Source organism: Poecilia reticulata, linkage group LG6 (genome assembly GCF_000633615.1).
Source record: "Poecilia reticulata strain Guanapo linkage group LG6, Guppy_female_1.0+MT, whole genome shotgun sequence".
Classification (NCBI taxonomy): Eukaryota; Metazoa; Chordata; class Actinopteri; order Cyprinodontiformes; family Poeciliidae; genus Poecilia; species Poecilia reticulata.
In genome coordinates this window covers 25,055,563-25,071,906 of record NC_024336.1, presented here as the reverse complement: position 1 = coordinate 25,071,906, position 16,344 = coordinate 25,055,563, and the positions used below count along the sequence as shown (strand labels likewise).

Here is a 16,344-nt window from a genome sequence, read left to right as displayed (position 1 = left end):
TATTAAATCTACTTAAGTAAAGTACAGATACACGAAAACTGTACTTAAGTACAGTAACAAAGTACTTGTACTTCGTTACTTCCCACCACTGGTTTTGAGCTGTTAGAAAGACAAAGATGTAATATCCTGAAACTTCACATTCTTACTAAATACAAATATTTTTCAATGACCATCCTCACAATTACAAATGTTGTCCCTCTTATTTATGTGGTGTCTCACAATAATTAATTTCACAAATTATTGTTAAAAAGTTCACTTTGTGAAAGCACAAACACTTTAAACTGCTTATGTGTTGATAGATTACCTATTTTATTGAAGTACTCGTCAGTCTTGTGTTTGATGGGCTGCTTTTATACGCGGTCCATGTGGCTCATCTCTAAAAGGGCTCTTTACTGTTAAATTTAGAACTGCAGATTTCTTCAGAGTTCAAGATACACCAGCTCTGAACTACTTTGCAAAGGCTTGTGTTCATAATTTTTTTTAAGTGAATATAAGAAATGTTACCTTGGGATAGTTTTTTTTCCCCTTGACTTACCGTTTTTGTCTTAACCGGCAGGATAGATATGCGACAATAAGAACAACTCCCAGTATGGAGCAGCTCAGCAATATGGGAACCAGTAAACCTGCAGAGTAGAGAGGAAGCAGAGTGGTTTGTGTAAAGATTATTCTTTGTGTGTTTACTTTCTGTGTTCATCTACAGGTAAACATGGACATTACTGCATTGATGAGGTCAGGGGTAAGTTCTGTCTTTCATAGTGTATTTACAATCTACACTAGAAGTAATGCGTTACAAGTATATGCTTTTCTGTTTGTTACAATAAATAGGATATTTCATTCAAAACATTATTTAAAAACCAAACATATAAAATCAACATACCAGTGTTTATCCAAAAAGAGTCATCTGAGTGCCAGGAAGAAAGAGAAAAGAAGCAATAGTAAAATACAAAAGAACAGACACATCAGTATCTCAGAACAATTTAAAATAATATCATTTATAACCGTTAAGGTGTCATATTGATGTGTTTGTATAAGACAAATATTTTTTAAGGCACTGTATCTTGAGCAAGATATTTCACAACTATAAAAGTGATTTACTATGGAGTCTATATGTGGCAACATTTGTTTAATTATTTGTACACAAAATATCTCTTGCTTTTTAAACTCAGATTCTGTTCAATCTGCTTTTAAAATATAAATTCTTCTGATTTAGAGATAAAGTGTGAAATAAGGGAACAGATTTGTCATGTTTCATTCAAGTAAGGTGCTTTTATTGATAGTAGCATTTCACTCCATGCCCTTTTTACTTCTTCTTTTTACCTTACAAGTATCAAAAAATGTTAGAGAACACAAAGAAGACTATATCTCTACATACCGTCTTTACAAAGATAGCTGCAAAGTCATCAAACTAGAGAAACGTTTCAGCTCTACATATGTTCTCATCTACTTTGAGGAGCTATCGATGATCCAAAAGTCAGCCAGAAATATGCTGTAAACCACATCTAAAAACAACAAAATTACTTTATTTACAAATTGATTATAGTCCTGAGTTCATTTGTATATAACCATGTACATATCTGAGAGTGCATAATTAACAATTATTAAATACAACATGTTAAGGCAGGTTTGGAGGGAAAAAAGGATCAAAAATAGTCTTTCATTGTTGTCAGCTACAAAACTGACTTTGTGAGCTATGTCTGGAATCTCTCTAGTCTTCCCACTCCATTGGCAAAAGCCAAGGATGTGGATGGTGCTGCCTGAGAGGTTTCTGAGGAACAGCAGAGGAAAGGCCATCGTGCTTTGTCTGTGACCCTTCATGTTTAGTTGCCACTGAAGTCTTCTTATGATTCATCAAGGCTTTTGTCAGGGAGCGGTCCAATTCCAAAGCCTCATCCGTTGGACGTCTGCAGAGAATGCGTCTAATGGTAGAGAGGGCTAAATCTGACTTACAGTCTAGATAGCTCTTGAGGTTGAGCTCTGGGTAAATTGTGTCCTTGAGAGCTTCAACCAACTCATTCCCCACGTGGGTCTGTTTGAGCTGATGGGAAATTCTCTGCTCCAGTGAAGTGTAGCAAAGCGTGTTTTCAGCCATTCCCAGCTTTCCCACATAACAGTTGGTCTGACTCTTCTTCCAAAGAGATGGATTCTTAGTTTGCTGCTTTGGTTTGGCCAGCGTCACACTCTGCCGGCTCATGGGATCTTTTTTCTTGCCAGCTCGGAGTGTCTGTGAACCACTCGGTAGGAGCTGATACAGCCCTTCGTCTGCCAAGTCTGCAAGGTCGCCAGCCAGCAGCTGCTGAACAACTCGCTTCCTCGTGAATGGAGGTGAAACTGTAAGAATACCATGCAGTCCTCTGCCTGCATCAGACACAGAGCCAGCGTTATTAAAACATCCCAGAATATCGGGTATTTCTTCGCAATGATCTTGCCTTTTCAACTCTGCCATGCAACAGCTCAGAGAAGAGTGAGGGCAGTCAGTTCCTAAATTGCTTCTCAGGAATGTTGTTAGCAAAAGCTTTTAAAAAGTGCCAGCAAAACTGCCACAAAAAGTTTTGCTGAGAGAGAAACACCAAAAATGAGGAAAAACATGCACATACATGCCCCAAGATACGAAGCCAATTACCATAAAATGTGGTAAACCACACTGCAAATGCAAACATGGTATTCAATTGAAATTTGCTATCAACTGTCACTGTTAGTAAGTTACTAGGAATTTGTGGTGGAAAAGCCTCCAACTCATTCTACTTGACCTGGATTAATTTTGAAAAAGTATGTTTTTGATAACTGTGCTTTGACTCAATACTACATACATCCAAGTTGAGTTTTTTTTCCTGTTCTGGAGTCAGCAATGTATCTCATCTGACTCGTGAAGAGAGACTAAGCCTGGCGTTTCCATGAATAGGGTCGCATTCACAACATCATAACAAGTCTCAATGTATAGTTTTATCTTCAGATGGGTTGTTAGCACTATGCTAACTTTTGTTGCCAACACTAACAGTCTGTGCTTGTCAAATACAGGACTACTGTTGTGTGTCGACCTGTGTTCACCGCAGTCAACTAACTTAAAGTTTTTTGAGCGGGTTTGTGGGGGGCTTGAGATCGTCACATTGATCGCACACTGATGATTGAGAGTGAGATTGATCTTTATTTACTGCCTATTTTATCCGACAGAATATATTTTTGTATTATGTATTTCAAATATTTTACGTACGGTAATTAATAATTCTGTGAAGCGGGACAGCAGAGTGCTGCAGTGGTGCAGTCATAAAGCCCAACCCGTGCATGGAGGCCTTTAGACCCCGACGCAGCTCTTATAGGCTCGAGTCCCGACCTGATGACCTTTTCCATGTGATTTCCCCTTCTCTCATTATCCACTTTCCTGTCTGATTGCTCTCAAATAAAGGCCACTAGAGACAATAAAATCTTAGTTAAATGAAATGGGAGAGAGGAAGGTCAAGGATTCATTCAAGAAATGTGGTTTATTTAAGTGAACTTGAATAAACCAAGTAGTAGTTGTAGTTGTAACAACTACAACTACTACTTGTAGTAGTTGTAGTTTAGTCATTAACAACTTGTTAATGACTAAACAAGTTGTAGGTGTTTAGTCATTATAATGGAGACTAAATTTATATCAAGCAATCCACACAAATTAAAAAAATTAAGTTAACAACGCATGACAAATTACTTATTTGTTTTTTGTTAGTTGTACTACTTGAGTTAGTGCTGCTTACTTAAAATAAATGAAGTTTTCTTACTAATTTTAAGCTTACTTTGCTTACATTTTTTTGAAGCATTGAGTTTGAATAAATCTTTTTTAAGTAATGTGAACTAATTTGATTTTACAGTGCAGGCAACCACATGAATGTTTCACAGAGTGCCAGTGATGGCTTTTGCAAATGTCAATAACAAGACATAGGCTGCCTTCATTAAAAAGCATAAATAATAGGTAATATTGCTAGCACAAAACACAGCCACAAGCAAGTAATGCCGTACAACCCAAAGTCAGAGCCAAAAACACATTCAAAAGCAGTTTTTAAGCCATTCTAAAAGCAGCACAAGGTGTTTTTTTCCTTTCTTCTTTGAAGCAAAACATATAAAAACTCATATTAACCTTCCTTGAAAGAGACCAGGACAACACGGCTGTCGATGGGCTGTGGCTTCCTGAAATTGTTATTTAGTGGGGTAACCTCTGCGTTCTGGACACTGGAGGCGTGTAGGGATGTTACTAGAGCCAGATACTTGGGAAAAAAGAAGAAATGGGTCAAACATAAAAGTTATGAACATGCAGCATTAACACTTCTAAAAGATATGGTAAAAAATGCATTTAATGTGAAAGTACCTGTTGGTGAGAAATGGTGACATGATTTCGAAAAACTGTCCAAAGCACGCTTGGAAAACACGGAGGAGTCGTCAGTGACCCATCGTATCGGTAATATTCATCCAAACGAGCAGGGAGCAGTCCTCTAACATTAAAGCCAGGTACCCGCACTTCAAAATCTGAGAACACAAAATAACAGATATTAAGTAAAATCTGGTTTACTTTGCTTGACAATCTCTCATGGTCTAACATGTTTTGAAGACAATATGCTTGGGCTGAAATTTGGGGAGAAAAAATATCTATTTTTGTCTTCATATTTATGTGACTGTTCTTTTTGCAAAGAAAGTTGGCATTGGGAATCACCTCCATTCATCCGATCCCTTTGTCTAGCAAGATGAGTCCAATGTCACAAATCTTAAACTGTTTGCTTGAACATGACAATGAGGCAATGACAATGAATTCACTGTACTCCACAGCCACCAAATATTAATCAGAGCATTTTTGCATGTGCTGTAGCGAGAGTTGCGAATCATAGATATGATGCCAACAAATCTGCTGAAACTGCATTTTCTACTACAGTATATTAGCATTTTCAGAAATCTGTGAGGAATGTTTTTGACAGTTGCATTAGCTCAATGCAGAACTAATACAATTCTTAAGAAAAAGGATAAAGCATCAAACGTACAGCTAGATGTACCTTACAATGTGAAATATTTGGTACCAGCAGCTGTGTTTATTCACAGGATCCATTAACATAAAGAGCCACAAACAGTATTTTACTGAATATATAAGTCAAATGAGCTCTTTATTATCATGTACAAAGATGCCCAATAGATTAAGGATCATTGAGTACAGAACAGTTTACTATTCATAAAAGCTTAAGAGACTCCAGATGTCAATGTACACTTCACCTGTTGATTTCTCATGTTGTTAGAATAACAGAAAAATACTGACCCACCCAAATGCACTGCACCAATAAACTAAGGGTGGGCATCAATATAGGATTCTGATATGGTCAAATTAGTTAATGTGCAATATTTATATTAAACAATATTAAGGGCTAGAAAAATCATTAATCTTGTTTCTTTTTAAAAAAAAATCAAATCTATTACTCACTTTTGTATTTGGCACCATTGATAAACCTCAGAATCTGTTCATAGGCAGGATTGAAATCTCCAATCTATGGAGAAAGAGTCATTATATGATTAAACTTTACAAACAAAATGCACAAATAAAGTGCACTTTATAAAGTGCATTTTCACTTTATAAAGATCCACAAAGTCTCACCTTAATGAGGACACCCAGCACCGCCAAACCATCAGATTTGTCTATAGCAGTGTTAATGTCGGGGTACTTGTCTGAATTGTAATGTACTATATGCAGCTGTGGGAAAAAAAAAGAAAAGAAAAGAAAATGTCAACATTTTCAAAAGAAGCAACAAAACAAGACAAAGAAAGAGAAGTATGTGTTGTCACTTTTCACTATCTAGAGGAACTTCATGCTTAAACTACGTAAAGTGCAATTAAAAAAATGCCTTTTCGTTGTAAATGTATGCTTTAAGGTGAACTAAATATAAGAATTTGAATATGGGCCCCTTTTCCTGTTAAAAACATCACCGCCACCAATTGCCTTTCATGTCATTACAGATTTGGTTGAATCTGCAAGAGGAGGCCAAGTTTAATTGGCCGTACTTAAAAGAAGTCACTGGTTATGTGCTGATGTGTATTTGTGAACAAATCAAGCTCAAATACAAAGACTAAACTCATAGCATCAGACTGTATCTATTATAACACAACAATCAAACTATGAGGATTATTATTCACACTTTTACAAAATCTCAATTTTAAATGTTCAGCAATTTAAAATATTTGAATATATCTATTTTGAAACCGTTAAATGTTTATTAGTGTGCTAATTTTATTAAGCAAATGTTATAATTATAGTTTTGAAGGTCTGAAGGCCCTAAGCAGGTGCTTCATTTGTTTATGCTCTGAGCCGGTTCTGCTTAAGACTCACAAAAGAGAATAGATTTAACACTTGACACTAGTGTTCAGTCCACCAAATCAACCGGGAATGCAACAAGAAAATATGTTTTCCTTTACCAAAATTTTGTCATGTTTGTGAAAACGTATATTCCATTCTAATATAGAGCATAAGCAAATGCCAGTCAGAAAGAAGTAACGGTCGTAATGACTTCCCGTCAGTTTGAGCACAAAGTCAAGCTTGTCATTGAGGGCAAATTTAATGATAATGTGTATGCAGACTAACGTATGCATTTTCACTGTTTCTGGGAAATGATTCATTCCTCCTCATTTCACCCCATAAAAAGGACCTCTCATCATGGAATTGTGGTCCTGAAGCTTGGAGAGTCTTCAAGGAGATATATGACATTAAGCTAAAGTCAAACCTCACCACCTTGGATGTGGTTGCTGTAAGGGAGGCACAGTAAAATAAAATTCACCCAGGTGTGATAGCATCTAGCCACTCTGAATCAAATGAAGAAACAGGTCTGTTTTCCATTATTTAAACTGCACTACCAGATCATCTCATTTCCAGATGTAAACTACAACATATAATTGTCTTCTGTGTTAAGCCCTTAAAATCCTGCTGGGGTGAAACACAACAGGGCAGCATAAGTGGGCCGTGAGTGGACTTCTATCCTGTTTTAGAGCGAAAGACACGATGGACCACAATATGTGAATCTTGCTGTTAAAAGACGCTTTTGAAGCCATCTTCGAGACTGGTTAAAATTTGAATACAGTGTCAGGAAACTGCAACAGATGCAAAACAGAGTTTCTTCAGAATGAGCTGCATCAACAGTATATTGTGTCATCATCTCTGATGTCTGTGCCAATCAAAAGGACCTCATTTTTGTCATGAAGCATCAAATCAGGAGAGAGATGTTGTCATCTCAAGTAGCAGATAAAATAAGGGTCATTCATATGAACATTATGCATGGTTTTATTACACTGACATGTTATCACTGTTCTGTTTGAGATCTTTTTATAACTGTAGTTAATATTTACATTTTGTTACAAATGTATAAACTGCTTTGCTGTTTGAAATGTAAACTCTACAAATGAAAGTCATACATGTTCTAATATTTTTTTTTAAGTTGAAGGGCCTCTAGTCAGCAAAGAAAAAGTCTGTAAAAGATTGTACACCCCTTTCAGTGGTTGATGCCATAATCAAAAAATGTAATGGCCTTGTTGGTTTACGCAGTCTTTTTTTCCCTTATTGAATAAAATCATTTGAAAACTGCTTTATGTATCTACTCAGATTGTCTTTATACAGTAGCAAAGTTTGTTTGATTATCCTAAGCATTCAAAGCAAAAACAAGAATAAAACTATAAGAAGGAAAACACTTTCTCTCTACCACTTCTTCTAAGAGGAGATGTCAAATATCCTCCCTGAATTATACCTGAAACTTGTTGGCTTCAAAAATATTTAAAAAAAAAAGAAAAAAGCGTATTCAAGGCACAACCAACTGCAAGACACTGAAGTAAATAATTGTAGGAGTTTGTGTGTGTGTGTGTGCGTGTGTGCGTGGGTGTGTGTGTGTGTGTGTGTGTGTGTGCGTGTGTGTGTGTGTGTGTGTGTGTATGTAGCTTGTGTGAGGAATTGTTACCTTGTGTGAATTAGAGAAAATTCACACTAAATTCAAGCTTGTACACCCGTTTTTTGTTATTAAAATTCCATCAACTTGATTTGATTAAAAGAATGACATTAATAGGACATTTAAATGAACCATCCTGGAAATGTAAGTAAGTTAGCAGAATTGAGATTCTTTTGTATGCCATCTTGTAAATAAACACAGAGAAAGAAGTATTGTGGTCAGTTTACCTCTGCTGCAAACTGCTTGCTGTCCACCAAGTGTTCAGATCCTGTAGGCCAATTGGAGGAGCCCCAGTGGAAATGGAGCTGGGCTGCAGTGAACTGATTTGGCAAGCCGGCAACGTACATCGTCGGGGGCAAAGATAGTTTCACTGCGAATCAATTGAAATCAACAACAGAGATTCACTTTTGATATACAACAATCAGAAAGCATTAATTTTAACCTCATCTGAAGTGAGGAGGTCAGGACGGCCCTGCTCTGAGACCTCAAGGTCAAGAGGCTGCATCGAACACAGCTAGTGTTGGAGTGATTCAACATGTTCACGCGTGTGTCATGACTGCTTACGCATGAAAAACCCTTGTCAGCTCTTTTCAAACACACGTCACACCAGCATGCCACTCAGCTTGTGGTGTGAAGGTCCATCACATATGCAAACATAAGCATTTGTCTGCTCTTTGCATTCTGTCACCTGTTTAAAAAAAAGTACACTTAAAGAGATTTCTCATGTTGAATCATCACTGTGACCCAGGAGATGTCGCATGCATGTTAAGCACAACTGTCACTGAAATTTATGATGAAATTCCTGATGGAATTTTGTCAGACATCCATTGAACCAGACTTCCAAAAACCTGCCTAATGCACCACACAAGAATGGTTGTCTGCAGTGTGTCCTAATTGTAAGCTGTTAAAAGATAGCTTACTGTTTGAGATACTGTTAAAAATAGAGACCGCACATAAAACTGATGCAATTTCTGTGGTCTAAAATAAAAGTCATAGCTGAGGAACACCCTTGGCATGAATTTTCTTGGCGTGTGGAGCTCTTTCTGTGGACAAAATGACAGCTAAGATAATAAGACAGTGAGTACAGAAAATTGCCGTGGCAGATTTGGAAGGGCGATCCTCCCTTCGTTTTCTTTGTGTTGACCCAGAAATTAGCTCTCCACATTTATATGTGGCCACGTCTAATGAATACCTTGTTTACTTAATCTAATTTGATTTAAAGAGATTCTGCATCTCAAACCAAACAAAGATATTTGTCTTGATTCAAAGTTGTCCCTGTCAGCTACTTTCTGGTGTTTTCTGCACATTTATACTTACAAGAGTGTCCGTCGTTTCTAAGAGTGAGTTGTTCCGTCGATGACAGTTTGTAGTTTCGCACCTCAATCGGACGTAGAGTGGGACTGAACCTCAGTAGGTCTGACGTGATGTGTATTGGAGACTGGAAAGAACCGGCACAGTAAGGGTATTTGTTGCTCCAGTAATCCTGTCCTGTAGGTCCTGTAACAACAGCAGTAAAACACGGTGAAGGTATTCATCTGCAGCTGGCAAATCACACATGACAAAAAAATCACATATCTCCTTAGATTTAAAGGACCAGTAGCAAGCTTTATTTTGCAACTAACATTTTCACTGTGATTTTAAATCCTCTTTTTCAGTTTAAAGATGTCAATTGTGTGTGTGGGGAAAAAAGTCTTTGTGTAAATCAAAATAAGTACATTATGTTTAATGCACAAAATTTTATAAACCATTGAGTGACTTGTCATAGATGTTACAGGTGTTCTTCTAGAAAAACTGTGCTGGTGTGTGCAGGATTTACAAGCGTATATTGAACTTTTTTCATATTTTGCCACGTTACATAACCTTCATTGTACTTTATTGGGATTTTATCTGACAGACCAAAACAAAGTAATGCATGGGTCTAAGTCCTAGAACCCTAACTGGGGACTGGACCTGCAAATTAGGCTTTGGCTGGAGAGCCTGCAGACAGGAAGATGGTTTCTGTTAATTATAACATTGTTTTATCTCTTGTCCCTGCTCAAATGAATGTGAAGTAAAAACATAGTTGTAATGTGGGGAAAAAAATTATTCACAGTTTGCTTTTATTTCTATAAAAATCTGAAAAGTGTACCATGCATTTGTACTCAAGTCCCCTTTACTCTGATCCCCTAAAAAAAAAAAAAAAAAAAAATGATTGTGTAAATTACCAACAGAAACCATGTTGTTTGTAAATTCAGCCAACATTGTGTGTTTTTAAGAAGAAATCACACAGGAATGAATCGTGCAGCTTTATGCAGACCTCAGACATTTGGAGGAGAACATGAGTAAACAAACATCACTATGAAGAGAAATCAAGGTGGGGCAGAGATAAAGATGTGGAGAACTTTAAAACAGGTTATAGGTTAAAAGAAATGTTGAGCTCCAAAAAAATCCTCTTAAACTGACTGAGCAGGTGAGGAGCACATTAATCACTGATGCATCAAAGAGCCCCATGGTTTCTCTGGAAGATCTGCAGAGATCTACAGCTTAGGTGCAAGACTATCCAGAGGATAACTATTTGTGTTCCCATGCCACAAAACTGGAATTTATAGAATGAAGGCAAAAAGAGCTAATGATGGATGAAAGCCTAAATCAGTTCTGTTTGCAGTTTGCTGCAAGCTGTGTAGAGAGCATTGGGTGGAAATTTTAGGGCTGTATGATAAATAAATGATAAATAGGCTGTACTTGTATAGTGCTTTATCTAGTCCAGAGGACTCCAAAGCGCCTTATTCAGTCATATACACACATTCACATAGTGTGGTGGTGTATAGCCAGGGCTGCCATGCATCACCAGCAGGCGAGGTGGGTGAAGTGTGCTGCTCAAGAAGACAACTACTAAGACAGACAGAGCAGGGGTTTGAACTGGCAACCCACCAGTTACTAAACACATTCCCACCACAGCTGCTTCTATTGAGTGGTAAAAGAAATAAAATTAAAAAAATCATCGTCTCCCTCAATACCATTCCCATCGTGACACAGAGTTGTGTTGCACAGTTCTTCTGCACAAGCAGTAAAAGTGGTCAAAGTTGATGGGAATCCTGATGCAGCCAAATACAAAGCAATCCTGGAAGAAAACCTTTAATTGACTGCAAAAAGGTTAAGGCAGAGGCAGAGGCTCACCTTCAAGCAGGAAACATGCAGCCAGAGCTTCACTGGAATGATTTAAATCAACACGTATTCTTAAGGTAATGGTTCTCAGACAGCTGCTGCTGGTCAGATGCTTTCCATTCATGCCAATGAAGTTTGAGCTCTTTGGGAGCAAAAAAGACTCACACAAAAGTCTGTAGCTGTACAAAGCTGGTAGACATATCCCAACAAACCTGAAGCTGTAATTGCAGTAAATGGTGGTTCTATTAAGTACTGAAACACAGGGGACAACTCTGTCTTCATCTAATAAGTGGTTTCCATTTACCACAAGATGGCAAACATAACCACATTTTTCTAGTCTTGCACTTTTACAAAGTTACCTCAACTGCATGGTCATGTCTCTTTGTGATGTGTCTGCAAAATAAATTAGTCACAGTAACAATGACCTTCAAAATAAAGCTTAAGTTTAAGAATAAAAGCTATAGCTATTGAAGTTAGAGCACCAATCATGATAAAAGACGATGAATTTGATCAGTGATGTGAAAAGCACTGAAAACATACACCCCCACTGAGTGTTTGGCACTAAATCACTGCCCATCAGGAATTAATTTGATATTTCACCATTGAGCAGATGCCAGCCAGCCATGGTTAATAATGAATGATGCAGCACGAAGCTGTTGCCTAAGAGACATTCAGATAAATGTGCATCAATTGCATCATGAATGCCAAAGAGTTTCGTGCAATGCCCAAAGTTCAACTGAGGAAAATCCACCAACACTGAGTGAAAAAAAAATGCAGACTTGTATCTATAATTATTCACTCTTCACCTCATTTGTGCTCTAATTTGAGACAGACTGTCCTTCAGCTCAATCTGATGGTCCTTTGGCAGTGCCTGCTTGATCATATGTGCTGGTGGGTACTTTCCTAAATACAGTCTTTTCTGTGCAGAAGGAACCATACATTAAAAGGGTTAGAACATTTTTTAGAGTACTCTGTTCAGAGCCGCCACGATTAACGTCACAAATTTAAATTTACTGTTTGTCCTCTGCTAGAGGGTGACGTGTTGAAGTTGGGATAAATTGCATGACTCAGCAGGGGACTTGTCAACAGAAAGTGCTACCAGCCTTAGAAATGACTCGACTACCATGACACAAAGCCTCTGAGGGCTCTGGATGTGAAGTGCAGATGAAATGTAGTAGCAGCAGTCTGGAAATGTGGGATTTTCTTTTTAAACTTCTTAATGTGATTTAATGAACCAGTTCCATAAGATATTACTAGACATTTTTAAAACTTTATTTGAATTTATTTTAATTGGGTGTTTTAAATTCTAGATGGAGATATTAGCACAAGATCACAAAATTGTATTTTTTATTTTAATAAACACCAGACAAAATAGAAAATAAAGCATTTGCTAATGATGGCTTTTGTAATGTTTTGTAATTTTGCCTCACTGAGCAAAACTGTGCTCGTTGACGGATTTGGATGCTTATAATTTGGTTTTCTGTAAAATCCACTCCCTGATTGCAAAAGACTGTTTATATGCAGCGATACGGAGACAAGGTCATGTCGTGACCACAGTTTATGTAACAGAGCGTCATGGGTCAAGAAGTTCTCAGACCTAAAGGCATGACACAAAGGCAAGTCAACCACTAATGCAATGTTGTGAATGCAGAGTTTGTAAAAGAACCCTACAATAACACGAGGTGACGACGGTGAGGTAGTGCCGGAGGAAAACAGAAGGTTTTATTTTCCTTACCATACGACACTTCATTTAACACTTCCAGCTTTGTCTTGTCATTTAACCAAAACAGAAACACCCTTTTTCAAATAATATGTCACATGAAACCAAATTCTGATAGTCAATTCAATCGTCTTCATGCCTAAAACAAAAACGTTGCAAAAGTTAAAGATATTTTATCTACGTTTTAATTCTAATTTGCTTTGTGCCTTCAATCCACAAAAATAAAAATAATATATTTTTAATATTATTCCTTTGCTCACAGTGTTATAGTCTTCTGATAATCTTATTTATCTTATGTTGAAATTCACTTCCAAAAATAATATGAATAAGAAAATATTTTGGACAAATTTATTTAAAAAATGTAGAACTAAGTAGAAAGGGAATGAATAACAGTCAGGTATTTCTCCAGAAGAAAGGGAATGGTCTACATATTTATGCCTATCTTTATTCCATTTTTGAGAAATTAGGGACTCATTGTGCCACTATATTGCTACATGTTTAGAATAAAGCAGTGCATAATTCATTTTGGATGTAGAATAAAAATAAATAGTTACAAAAAACGTCTCATTTTATATACACTGCTCAAAAAAATAAAGGGAACACTTAAACAATACAGTATAACTCCAAGTAAATCAAACTTCTGTGAAATCAAACTGTCCACTTAGGAAGCAACACTGATTGACAACGGGGACCCTCGTCGGGTCAATCAGTGTTGCTTCCTAAGTGGACAGTTTGATTTCACAGAAGTTTGATTTACACTCTAAAAAGTGTATTTGGGCTGTAGTTAATGTTATGGTCTTGGAGTTATATTGTATTGTTTAAGTGTTCCCTTTATTTTTTTTAGCAGTATATATAAAAACACTACATACAGTATGTGTGGTGTTCATGCAATTTATTGTAAAAAAAAAAAAAAAAGTAATAAAATACAGACTTACCACTATATGTCCATTCAGCACCTGGAATGGACAGAAAATAAATGAATAAAATTGTGATTAAAAATTCTTAGGAGCGGTAACTTTTAACACTGACAAATGCAACCATATGTCATCTCATTCGTGAAGCAGATGTGTCGATGTGTACAAAGTACACTGGAAATGCTCCGTTTTTGTAGCCTAGACCTTACCGTGAAGGAAGCTGAGGGAAGTCAGCAGCAGTAGCGCGCTGGCGATGAAACCCAAAACGCGCATCTTGACCTCCTCTCAACACACAGCTGCGGGATCTTGGAGCACTCGTCTCCAAAAAGCTCTTTTATACCCATGCTGTTGACCCAAACTGACGTCAGAGCATCAACAATCTCGGTGGTAAGAGTCATCTGGGGCACCGGAGGGTGACAGCCATGCAGCGGCTCCTTCAGGTCTCCACCTCATGCTGAATCTGAAGTAGCGCAGCAGTAACGCTGAGCGCGGCGCTTTGTCAGGTGAAGTGTGAGCGCTACACACTGCAGCAACCTGTTGGCGTTCTTACGTCCAAGCCGCATGTTTACACTCAGAGTATTAAAGTTTTTTTTTATTATTCCAGCTTTATTACATATTTTAAACAGTGTGCCGAAATGCTGATCCTTTCCACTGCAACGTTTTCTTGCAGATGATTAATTTTCGTTCTCTGTGCAGAGAATGAATTTATGTGATTCTATGTCGTACATGATGATGCATTCTGTGGCCAGCACTTTTCATTTTATGATTAAAAAAGAAATATGTCTAGACTTGTGGTTGTCTAGACATTTGGACAAAATTTATTAACAGTAAATGTTGGATTATTGGGACTTTTATGATGTTGGTTTTGATACATTAAGTCATTCAAGTGTAAAGTGACATTCAGCAATAACCCAGCTTATATCCTGTTGCAAGGAAGATCATGAAGTGTAGCTTGTAATTATATTTTTTGAACTTTTTCACGTTTTTTGTCTTGTTAACATGTTTTAGATTGATTTTATGTCATAAATTAACATCAAAGAAGACCATAATTGTTATGTAGAGCTGAATTAGGGTAAAAAGAAAAATAGGGACGAATGTGGTGCAAACCTGTTACAGAATCAACATTTTGGCACCTGGTGCATGGCTACGAGGTCATTCACATTGGTCTGAGAAGAAGTTGAGACAACTTATCAGGCATTGGAAGAGAGATCAGTTCTGCTGTTTATTCAACTGTTAATTCAAAAATAGTTTTGAATTTATTATCAAAAGAGAGAAATAGTTTTGTAGTCTTTAATCCTTATATTAAACAAACACGCTAAGTTTTTGTTTTTTTTAACTCAACAGCTGCATAATAGTTGGAACATTATTGTTGTATATTGCAATGATTATGTCATTTTCCTCTGTTCTTTCTTTTCTATAATCTCATGAGATCTAAACCTCCCCTTGAGATTGTTTGCATCTCGATCATTATTATCTTGGACCAATATTAGGATAAAAGTCTATAAAAGTCCATCTTGGCAGCCAATTAGCAAAGATTAAAGGAGTAGCACCCGGAATAGCAGTTGGACAACCACATACAACTGGAGCTAGTGTAAAGTGTTTAGAGTAAAGTAGATTCAGGTGTTGGAATGGCCGATATTCTACACCTTAATTCAAGGGAGGATCAAAGCAAGACTTGGAAAGCGATGGTCGCATAAGCTTGCCAACCTGACTAAGCTGCAGCTGTTATTGGATAAATGAACAAAGACTTCAGTCTTCAGATGCGCAAAGTTTAATTCAAAAATACTTTATTGATCTCAAAGGGAAATTAAATAAGTTGGTCTAGAAGTATACGCCAAAGGATCTTAACTACAGCAAAAACATAGTTATACAAAGTATTGAATCAGGAGGGTTTGTACAAATGCTAGCCTCTCTTTCCAAATTGTTATTTATAAGACCATTTTAAAAACCACAAATCACTTTACACCAACTTTATAGCTATGCACTACTTTTGCATTAGTCACATGGAATATAAATAAAACACCTTGCACTTTGAGGTGTTAATGCAACAAAAGTGGAAAAAATGAAAGGACAGTAATACTTATTAAAAGAATCAGATGTATGGACATCTGAAAAAATTTTTTATTTATCTTTATTTGCTATAGCTTTTAATTGTTTTGTGCTTTCTGAGGTTTTGATTTTGCTTGTCAAAGCCAGTTTCTGCTATCTGTTGTGCTTGTGATATATTTATCTTTTCAAGACTGAATTACACAGGGTTGTGATGTGGGCTTTTAGCTAGAAAATAAATAAAAAGAGATCAAATCAACAGTAAGTCTTTCTTTTCTAGCTAAAAGCCCACATCACAACCCTGTGTAATTCAGTCTTGAAAACTGTGATAAAGCAAGAACAAGGAGCTTGAATGTACAATGTGTGTCAAACCACAAAATGGCACTAGAAGCCAACACTTCTTCAGGTCAACTAAGGTCAGATGTAGAAAGAGCACATCCCACAAAACCAAAAAAAAAACACAAAAAAAACTGTTGAGCTGTAAGCCTGTGCATTGACTCATTACTGTCCCTTTACATCCTGCAGCAGGAATATAATTTATTTTATCTGCATATTATTTTATAAAAATGAGAAACAAAAGAATCAACAA

At 36.9% G+C, this 16,344-nt stretch overlaps 1 protein-coding gene across 2 annotated transcripts in view; it reads right to left on the bottom strand.

Moving 5' to 3' along the window:
* ca12 (carbonic anhydrase XII) overlaps nt 1–14,217 on the bottom strand; it is a 23,876-nt gene extending 9,659 nt beyond the window's left edge. The window contains exons 1-10 of one of the 2 annotated variants that reach the window (XM_008412245.2): nt 13,919–14,215; nt 13,731–13,751; nt 9,249–9,428; nt 8,159–8,301; nt 5,603–5,698; nt 5,432–5,495; nt 4,337–4,494; nt 4,109–4,235; nt 878–901; nt 536–623 (exon numbers count right to left, since the gene is read on the bottom strand). In XM_008412245.2, coding sequence (XP_008410467.2) covers nt 536–623; nt 878–901; nt 4,109–4,235; nt 4,337–4,494; nt 5,432–5,495; nt 5,603–5,698; nt 8,159–8,301; nt 9,249–9,428; nt 13,731–13,751; nt 13,919–13,982 — 965 coding nt within the window. In that variant the 5' untranslated portion in view covers nt 13,983–14,215. The other variant, XM_008412244.2, reaches the window with a different exon arrangement.
* Nucleotides 14,218–16,344: the final 2,127 nt, after the last annotated feature.